The 10,714-nt window shown below is 39.0% G+C and overlaps 2 protein-coding genes across 3 annotated transcripts; one reads left to right on the forward strand and one right to left on the reverse strand.

The window, feature by feature from the left end:
* Positions 1-1,962: 1,962 nt before the first annotated feature.
* Positions 1,963-5,099, reverse strand: ndufa1 (NADH:ubiquinone oxidoreductase subunit A1). Its single transcript, XM_053631650.1, has 3 exons — positions 4,868-5,099; positions 2,207-2,296; positions 1,963-2,068 (listed from the first exon to the last, which is right to left on the reverse strand). The coding sequence occupies exons 1-3, from the start codon at positions 4,967-4,969 to the stop codon at positions 2,048-2,050; spliced, it is 213 nt and encodes a 70-aa protein (XP_053487625.1). The 5' UTR covers positions 4,970-5,099; the 3' UTR covers positions 1,963-2,047.
* A 311-nt stretch (positions 5,100-5,410) lies between these two features.
* On the forward strand, positions 5,411-10,714 carry upf3b (UPF3B regulator of nonsense mediated mRNA decay). Of its 2 annotated transcripts, XM_053631366.1 has the most exons (11): positions 5,411-5,616; positions 6,097-6,203; positions 6,396-6,502; positions 6,846-6,944; positions 7,041-7,151; positions 7,256-7,299; positions 7,871-8,062; positions 9,267-9,427; positions 9,582-9,912; positions 10,234-10,307; positions 10,454-10,659. In XM_053631366.1, exons 1-10 carry the CDS (start codon positions 5,503-5,505, stop codon positions 10,279-10,281), a joined length of 1,314 nt encoding a protein of 437 aa, XP_053487341.1. In that variant the 5' UTR covers positions 5,411-5,502; the 3' UTR covers positions 10,282-10,307; positions 10,454-10,659. The 2 variants fall into 2 exon arrangements, with proteins under 2 accessions (XP_053487341.1, XP_053487340.1); XM_053631365.1 differs by lacking the exon at positions 10,234-10,307 and having other exon boundaries at positions 5,412-5,616; positions 10,454-10,714.

Raw genomic sequence — 10,714 nt, forward strand, 5'->3', positions numbered from 1 at the left:
GCCACTCAAGTTCTTCCACACCAACCTTGGCAAGCCATGTCTTCATGGATCTCGCTTTGTGCACAGGGGTATCATCATACAATCATGAATCAAGCAGGAGCCACACCTGATTCCATCTGTTTAATCAGTTGATCTTGGCTTTCAATAGACTCAGGTGTGGATTCTGCTTGGTTAAAATGAAAACCTGCAACCACACCAGCCCTTTCCAGATAAGATTGGACACCCCTGTGCTAGACAATTGTGCACTTTCAACTTTTTGGCAACAGTTTGGGGAAGACCCCAATGTTTGGCCATATAGTGAAGCTTTAATAGAATACATTTTTGCTCAGTAAATGGTACCATAGTTTACTTTTCCATCACCGTCTAGAAGATTAAATTGGCTGTCCATCGGAATAAGCTTTGATTATGTGACTATACACAGTATCTCACAAAAGTGAGTACACCCCTCACATTTTTGTAAATATTTGATTATATCTTTTAATGTGACAACACTGAAGAAATGACACTTTGCTACAATGTAAAGTAGTGAGTGTACAGCTTGTATAACAGTGTAAATTTGCTGTCCCCTCAAAATAACTCAACACACAGCCATTAATGTCTAAACTGCTGGCAACAAAAGTGAATACACCCCTAAGGAAAAAGTCCAAATCCTTCCCAAAGTGTCAATATTTTGTGTGGCCACCATTATTTTCCAGCACTGCCTTAACCCTCTTGGGCATGGAGTTCACCAGAGCTTCACAGGTTGCCACTGGAGTCCTCTTCCACTCCTCCATGATGACATCACGGATGTCGACTCCACCTTCCGTTTGAGGATGCCCCACAGATGCTCATTCGGGTTTAGGTCTGGAGACATGCTTGGCTAGTCCATCACCTTTACCCTCAGCTTCTTTAGCAAGGCAGTGGTCGTCTTGGAGGTGTGTTTGGGGTCGTTATCATGCTGGAATACTGCCCTGCGGCCCAGTCTCCGAAGGGAGGGGATTATGCTCTGCTTCAGTATGTCACAGTACATGGCATTCATGGTTCCCTCAAATGAACAGCACTCATGCAGCCCCAGACCATGACACTGGTTCCAGTAATCCATGTCCTTAGTCTGCTTGTCTTCAGCAAACTGTTTGCGGGCTTTCTTGTGCATCAGCTTTAGAAGAGGCTTCTTTCTCGGACGACAGCTATGCAGATCAATTTGATGCAGTGTGCGGTGTATGGTCTGAGCACTGACAGGCTGACCCCCCACCCCTTCAACCTCTGCAGCAATGCTGGCAGCACTCATACTTCTATTTCCCCAAAGACAACCTCTGGATATGACGCTGAGCACGTGCGCTCAACTTCTTTGGTCGTCCATGGCAAGGCCTGTTCTGAGTGTAACCTGTCTTGTTAAATCGCTGTATGGTCTTTGCCACCGTGCTGCAGCTCAGTGTCAAGGTTTTGGCAATCTTCTTATAGCCTAGGCCATCTTTATGTAGAGCAACAATTCTTTTTTTCAGATCCTCAGTGAGTTCTTTGCCATGAGATGCCATGTTGAACTTCCAGTGACCAGTATGAGGGAGCGTGAGAGCGATGACACCAAATTTAACACACCTGCTCCCCATTCACACCTGAGACCTTGTAACACTAACAAGTCACATGACACCGTGGAGGGAAAATGGCTAACTGGGCCCAATTTGGACATTTTCACTTAGGGGTGTACTCACTTTTGTTGCCAGCGGTTTAGACATTAATGGCTGTGTGTTGAGTTATTTTGAGGGGACAGCAAATTTACACTGTTACACAAGCTGTACACTCACTACTTTACACTGTAGCAAAGTGTCATTTCTTCAGTGTTGTCGCATGAAAAGATATAATCAAATATTTACAAAAATGTGAGGGGTGTACTCACTTTTGTGAGATACTGTATGTCAACTGCTATTGGGTAAATCGAGTGTTGTGGCTCACAAAATACGAATCCATGACACAAAACAGATAATGTACATATATAAATAATTTTAATAGATGGCTAGTCAAAATGCATGTTGCAAAACATTTAGACAGGGGCAGAGGTATGGCAAAATCTTCATTTAATGTTTTCAAGTCCCTGTAAAAACAAGAAAACATTTCAGAAAGCTCTTCAACAAAGCCACACACTAATATAAATAGACATACAAATCTGATCATAACAATAAAATACAAAATGTAAAGAATAAAATGAATAAATTTAATAAAGGAAATTGACCTTTGACTGGTAATATAGTCCAGTCCCTGACACTCGCTTGTCTCTCTCCATCAAGTACCACTGGTAAGGAACTCTTGCGATTCTTTTCTCCTAAATGCAAAATTAGGTTAAGTCTCAAAAAAATGCCAAGAATAAAGCCTTTATTTTTTTTTTTTACCTTGTACTGCAGATAATAAATCTTGCCTTTGTCCAAGCTGATTGTACTAAACAAAGATCCAAACTCTTAAGGACGAGATTTAATGTTATTTGCCATCGTTTATGCTTAAAAGCATAAACTTAACTTTTTGTAACTGATTGGCTCAGTGAGGTTTTTGGGTTATGCATGTTGATCAGTACAGAGACTGAGGAAAAGGTGAAAGCAAGCAATGACCTTAATGTTGTCCATAATGATACATGTGACATTTATGTTGGCAACATTTATACAGAGCTACAGAGCCCTCCACTAATATTGGCACCCTTGGTAAATTTGAGCAAAGGCGGCTGTGAAAATTTGTCTATTTTTTAACCTTTTGATCACCAGATTCACAAAAATACTCTGCTCACATGGATATCAAACAATTGCAAACAAAACAGGTTTATAAAAAAAATAATTTTTTTGTTAAATATAGGTGTGCAACAATTATTGGCACCCTTTTATTCAATACTTTGTGCTACCTACCTTTGCCAAGACAACAGCTCTGAGTCTTCTACTATAAAGCCTGATGAGGTTGGAGAATACATGGCAAGAGATCTGAGACCATTCCTCCATACAGAATCTCTCCAGATCCTTCAAATTTTGAGGTCCACACTGGTGGACTCTCCTCTTCAGTTCACCCCACAGGTTTTCTATGAATTTCAGGTCAGGGGACTGGGATGGCCATGGCAGGACCATGATTTTGTAAACCATTTTTGTGTTGATTTTGATGTACGTTTTGGATGACTGTCCTGCTGAAAGATCCAACTACGGTCCATTTTAAGCTTTCTGGCAGAGGCAGTCAGGTTTTCATTTAATATCTGTTGATATTTGATAGACTTCATGAAGCCATGTATCCCAACATAATGTCCAGGACCTCTGGCAGAAAAACAGCCCCAAAACATTAAAGAGCCACCACCATATTTAACCGTGTTCCTGAGGTACTTTTCCATATGGCTACCTCTCTGTGTGCACCAAAACCACCTCTAGGGTTTATCGTCAAAAAGCTCTATTTTGGTTTCATCTGACCATAGAACCTGATCCCATTTGAAGCTCCAGTAGTGTCTGGCAAACTGAAGATGCTCGAATTTGTTTTTAGATGACAGTAGAGGCTTTTTTCTTGAAACCCTTCCAAACAACTTGTGGTGATGTAGGTGACTTCGGGCACTATTTTCAGTCACATTTTCAATGCTTGTGCTATTTTCTTATAGCCACTTCCCATTTTGTGAAGCTCAAGAACCTTTTGCTGCACAGCTATATTCCTTGGTCTTACCCATTATTATGAATGACTAAGGGAATTTGGCATATGTGTTACCTCATATTTACACCCCTATGAAACAGGAAGTCATGGTCAAACAATTTCCTGTTCTTAGTCATCTAGGTGTACTAAAAAAAAAAAATACTTAAAATATCAATGGGAATATAGTTCAAATATATTTCTCATATGAATTCATATGGGTGCCAATAATTGTTGCACACCTATATAACATTTTTTTTTAATAAACCTGTGTTTTGTTTGCAATTGTTTGATATCCATGAGAGCAGATTATTTTTGTGAATTTTTTTAACAAAAGATCAAAAGGTTAAACAATAAAGACAATTTTTCACAGCCTTCTTTGCTCATACTTACCAAGGGTGTCAATATTAGTGGAGGGCACTGTATACTCCATATTGACTGCATTGGTGTTTTATATCCTTTATTTACACATCTATGAGTAGATTAATTTGCTACTGGGGCCTACAATGCTCCCATACCAATTATGATGAAACCATTTTAGTACATGTTGGCTAATAGTTTGCCGAAAAACTTTGTTTTTAAGCCAGTTATATATATAGTAACTGGTAACTGCTCATAGTGTACTCAATACTCAGAAACAGAACCGAAATAATTATTGTTTGAGTTACTGGATTTTTTTTATTATTATTTACTGAACAAATTATCAACTTGAGCAGACTAATATGCAGCTGAATATAAGAGAATATGAAGAGAGTCGCTTCTCTTCTTGGTTGTAATTTCAGGTGAGAACAATGAACTAGCATCAATATTCAGCACAGATGTCCATTGCACATAACATGATAAGTAGCTGGACTTACCATTCATCTTGTAAAACAATACAAGATCAATGTGGCCATTCTAATATTTTATCAAATCAAAAGATGCAGAGACATTGTCCCTTTTTTGCATCATAACCCATTATCCATTGCTTATCTAATCACAAAAAGCGGACATTTCCACTAACTGCACTGTGATGTGATTAGTATATTGTCATTAGGTTGCCTTTTACAACAACAAATATTAAAGGCAGTAATGGCTCAGGTTTAAGTTCTGAGCTAGATTAGAAAAATTAGTCAAAATCCCTGCAAGTCCTTTAACCCTCTGCTACTGTCCTGTACGTCTGTAAACTATCTCAAACGAGCATGGCTTTGGATCGAGTGGCTGCTAACTGAAATGTAGACAAGACTCAAACTAGTTATCTCTAACCACTCACCTTTCCACCGTTGGTAAATTTATGTATGTAAGAAGTGGCCACTCCAGGAATGATCAAACAAGCCGTCATTATACCAAATCCGGGCAGTATTTCATACCACATGATGAAGGTAAAGTGTAATGTAGCTGCAGTTTAACAAGGGTCTTGTCTTACTGCACTAATCAGGAGATAAACTGCAAGTCTCTCTCTATTTTGACCAAAATGTCTGCTGCGTTGACGGTCATGCACTGACTTCCGCTAGATGGTCCACCACTTCCTGTTTGCAAACGGAGCCATAATTTTTCAGCTCCCTCTTGTGGTGAGTTCACGATATCTATATATGATACATAATACATCTAAGATGCAAAGAAGTATAAACAATCACGTAAATACTATATATATATATATATATATATATATATATATATATATATATATATATATATATATATATATATATATATAGTCTGAAAAAAGAATGAATACTTTCTAGATGAACAGAGGCATCACTATCTCTGTAGATAGGCCAGAGAGCAGGCAGCCAATCAGAAGCGTCCGTCTGTGTTACCGAGAAACTGCCAGACAAAGTTGGCTGAAGTCCGCCTCGACTCCTCCTCACAGCTTCCTTAGTAAATACTGCTGCTGCATTTTGAAACATGAAAGAAGACAAGGAAAATACGCGGCCCAGAGAGAAGAAAGTGGAGATCAGATGTGAAGAAAATGAAAAAACGGAGAAGCCAAATAAAGAGAAGAAGGAGGCCATGACAAAGGTAGCTAGCTAGCTTGCTTATAGCTACGTAACGAGCAGTTAGCTTCTTAGCTTCGTCAACAAGGTAGGGCTGTACAGTACAACCAAGTGGTTATACCATTCTTAGCAGTATCGCAGTTTTGTACTTTATTAGCTGCCAGTTAGAGTTCCTTCACTACTTTCGTGTAAGTTACTGACTGTTAAGTGCATCAGTTGATGTGTTCAGCTCTAGCTAATCTGTGGGAAAAGCAAAAACTATATAACGCTAACCTCTACAGCCTTAACGAGTGTTTCGGGATGAACCATATATAGCTTTTCATTCCACAAGAACAATTGCAATGCAAACAAATAAATAGTTTTTGTTCAACTCAGAGTTAAAACAGCTAAATAAAGCGTAAGTGAATTGTGAAGTGATTGAGATTTCCTGTTTAAATGACTTGGTTTGTCATGGCCGCGTTGTTGTGATGATGATGATGATGATTTTGATTTGTGTTTGAATCAGATTGTGATCCGCCGCCTCCCTCCCAGTATAACTAAAGAAGAGCTGGAGGAGCAGTTACAGCCTCTGCCAGAAGTGGATTATCTCGAGTTCTTCACAAGTGACACCAGGTCTGTGGCCGATTCGTCACAGACAACCACTGTGTCTGTAGGAATCTATAAATAAATAAATATATAATATAATAATAATATATAATATAATAAATAAATAATGTCATTTAATTTAGCTCATGAGAAATAATTATCCCAGATAAAACATACTCTCATAAACGTTGACGTGGAAGTTGTTCTGTTTCGTTACAGCCTCTACCCTCATCTGTTTGCAAGAGCATATCTAAATTTCAAGAACCAGGAGGACATTGTTCTTTTCAGAGACCGCTTTGATGGTTATGTGTTCATTGACAATCGAGGTTTGTATATAAATAATCCATTTAAAATAAGATAATTTGATGTTTATGTATACTGTTATGCCAAATTAATTTTGCCTTATGTAAATGGTCTGCACTTATATAGTACCTTATATAGAACCTTAGCGGTTCTAAAAAGCTTTACACTGTTTCTCATTCACACATACACAAACACACATACACTCTCACACACCAATGGCAGCAGAGCTACCATGCAATGGTTCAGTGTCTTGCCCAAGGTCTTGGAGGCATCTGGGCTGGGAATAAAACCGCCAACCCTGCGGCCAACACAGCCGCCCCTATGTGATATAATGTGTAAGAATGATAGTGTTATTTTGATCTACAGGACAAGAATACCCTGCAGTTGTTGAATTCGCACCATTCCAGAAGATTGCTAAAAAGAGGAGTAAGAAAAAGGATTCCAAAAGTGGAACAATTGAAGAAGGTAATAAATCAGGCCAAAAAAACAACAACAAAAAAACCCCACAACTCTCAGATTTCCATCACTGATTAATTGCTAATATGACTGTGTGTTTCATAGATACTGATTATAAGAAGTTTTTGGAAATCTACAATGGTGATGAGGAGAAGTTTACTTCAACCACTGAGACATTATTAGAAGAAATAGAGGCCAAGACAAAGGAACTAGTTGGTAAGTTGATTGTTGACATGTACAGCAAAATATATGTGAATTTATATTTGCCTGAAATTATTTCCAGGTTTAAATTTTTTGTAATTTTTTTTTTCTTTATTCAGCCAAGAAAACAACTCCTCTTTTGGACTTCCTTAAGAATAAACAGGTAAATATTATGTCTCTGGTTGATGCCAAGAAATAAAGTGCCAGAGGTTATGTTAGTAGGGCACACGGTGGTTTAGTGGTTAGCACGTTCGCCTCACACCTCCAGGGTCGGGGGTTTGATTCCCACCGTGGCCCTGTGTGTGCGGAGTTTGCATGTCCTCCCCATGCTCCCCCAGTCTAAAGCCTTGTGCCCAATGCTCCCTGGGATAGGCTCCAGGTTTCCCCATGACCCTGAAGAAAAGGATATGCGGTATAGAAGATGGATGGATGGAGGTTATGTTAGTTTGTTAAAGAATGATTTATGACATGACTTTCATTTGTCTGAATGTAAAAAGACAAAAAACCTTTTGAGCATATATCGATGATCACTGTTGTAAATACTTCAACCTGCATGCTGAATAGAGTCCAATACCTAAATTCTTCACAGCAAATAACAAGATGTTCTACTAACTTCAGAGTAGGCCAGTGTCTGTGCTGATTAGTCTGCTTCTCATCAGGCACCATGCTTGCATGTTATTGGGCAGCTTTGTATTAGGCATGATTAGAAATGCTAATCCACACTCACTTTCCAGAGATTAAGAGAGGAGAAGAAAGAGGAGAGGAGGAGGAGAGAACTGGAGCGCAAACGCTTGCGTGATGAAGAGCGGCGGAAGTGGAGAGAAGAGGACAGAAGGAAGCGCAAAGAAGCTGAGAAATTAAAGAAAGCAGAAAAGGCACCTGAAAAGGACAAGGACCAACCTAAAGATGAGCAGCCAAGAATCAAGGTACAACTAACAAACAAAATCTGTATAATTTACATAGCTAGAACGGATTTTCCTTATCAATTATTTGGCCTATTTTATGAACCACACTGTGTGCACACTACATCACAAAAAAAGCACTTTAAAAATTAATTTGTACTCGGAAGGTTAGAGCAGATAAAACAGAATGACCAAAGTATGGGAATACATTAGACTCGAGTGTTGGCCCCTGACATAACTTATGTTTAGATGTGAGAAATAATGTTACTTGTAATCATTTATTTCTGACCAACATGAGAAACAGTGGAACCTCAATGTCCCGAGTTGAAAGATGCTTATTCCCCACTAGGTATCGTGTGGAGTTGTCCTTGAATATCAGGTTGTTCAACTGTTTCGTAAATTTATGGTCATATTTATCATGTTTCCTTCCCTGACGGAAAACGTTTTCCTGTGTTATGTTTGCCAAAAAGTCTATAGTTACAATGCAATGTATGCAATCAAGCCAAACTTGTTTACAAGGTTTCTTTCATATGACTTTTGCTAATTTTATTCGTAATTGACATTGTGTGGTTAATAATGTATTCATGAGGATTGGAATGTGCATTATGCAGCGCTGTCACCATGAGTTGTAAAGCTATTTGAACCAATTAACTTTGAAGTAATTAAACATTTCTTCTTTTTTTTTTTTCAACCCAATAACATTTCATAAAACATAGGAAGCTAAATTAATTTGGAATCAGTTACCAAGACAGCCAATAGATGTTTTTTCTTTATAATTTTATTGGTTGGAATTGGACAAATCAGAGCTTTGAGTTCACAAGAGCAAATTCGCTGTGTATTTTGGGTGGGCGTGATAGCATACGCTCTCTCCCCTGTCAATCCCAGCTACACCAGCCAGTTGTGGGTATCTGTGAGCTCATGTATGGGGAAGGAGCCAGATAGAGATTTCAGTTGAGTATGTTACGCCGAGTACGTTACGTGTAGAGATGTTGGCAGACAAAGCTGTAATGTTTGAATAGCCAACAGCACTGAATTTCTGAAGAGCCGGTCAATTCTCAATATGCAACTCTTGTGTTTACTATTAAATAAAGTGTCTAGAAATGCCTAATTTACTGTTCACATTTTCAAAACTCTTAAATAAGCAAATATTCAGAAATATTGACTTGTTCTGATAGAAAACTGTGTGTGTAGGTTTTTTCCATCTATTAACATTTGTTTTCTGCCTCAGCTCCTGAAGAAACTAGAGAAGCAAGAGAATAGTGACAATGAAAAGCCAAAAGAGAAACCCAAGAAGCCAGAGCGAGAGAAACTGAGGGATGACCGAGCTCCAGAGAGAGCAGATGCAAAAAAACGTCAAAATGGCGAACACCGAGAGGACAAGCCAAGAAAGTTTGTATTCATCTTAGACTTTTCTTTTTTGGGTTTTTTTGTGGTCTGCCAAATACTACTCAGTGGCATGTTTTGTTCTAGTTTCAGCTTTTAACTTGGATCCATATCATACAAAATATTCATTGGATCAGCACTTTTTCTCAACTCATTGCAGATATGAGGAAGATGGACGCAGGGAGCATCGAGACCGTGAAGTGGACCGAGATCGAGACCGTGAACGGGATCGGGAGCGACGGCAAAAAGAGAAGGAGCGAATCAAGAGGCAGGACGAGGACCGTCGGAAGAGGAGAGAGCGCCACGATGGAGAGAACGCCTACAAAAAGAGAGAGGAGGAGAGTAAAAAGGAAAAGGAGTATGTTTGGGAAAAGAGAAGGAATGAGAATACCGGTGAATCCACAGGACACGGTCAAGCTGACAAATCTGACAAGTCTTCTAAAGATGCTAAAAAGGAAGAAAATGTGAAAAAGGATCGTTTAAGGAACAAGGTACATTGTCTTTTACAATATATTATTGCATGTACGTCTACATATACATGAAATAGTCATGGGAATATTAAAATGAGTACTTTGTCATCCTGTAAACCACTGGCTGGTTACTAAAATAATAAATGTGTTAAATATGTATTTTTAGTCAAATACTCAACTAAAAGTGTTTTATAACAGCCGCTCATCTCTTTTTGAAGTCAAGAAAATGGTAAATATTTACTTGGTACCTTTTGTCTTGCATGTGGAAATCATTTCATAATCAAATATCACAATAGTTTGTGAATGAATTTTTTTTTTCTTGTACTCCTGATTCAATTTCAGTTATTAAAGCCTTCAGCGACACCAAAACAAAACACTACTGGTCTATGAGCTGAACGTAGTAATGTTAGACGCTTGTAAGTGGGCACTTATTAACGCACCAATTAAACACATCTTCTCTCAGACACCATGGATGCAGTGTCCCTGGTGTCTACCAGTAAGTGAGTTTGCTTCACAAATGTTTCTTCTTTATGCATAATGAGTGCTTTTCGCTTTGCCCCAGGATCGCCCTGCCATTCAGCTGTACCAGCCAGGAGCAAGGAGCCGCAACAGAGGAGCTACAGGAGCTAGCCAGGCTGGGGATAAGAAGGCTGAGAGGGATGCCAAAAATACACAAGAGAAAGAAGAAGAGTGAGGAAAGACCACCACATGGAGATGAAACAGTACTGGCCAAATCAAGGCAATGTAGCAGTGTTGCTAAAGCAAGAGGTTCCTGTCCCTCATAAGCTGTTTGTCAGAGATACAGAAGTAAACGTTGCCACCG

Source organism: Ictalurus furcatus, chromosome 8 (genome assembly GCF_023375685.1).
Source record: "Ictalurus furcatus strain D&B chromosome 8, Billie_1.0, whole genome shotgun sequence".
NCBI lineage: Eukaryota > Metazoa > Chordata > Actinopteri > Siluriformes > Ictaluridae > Ictalurus > Ictalurus furcatus.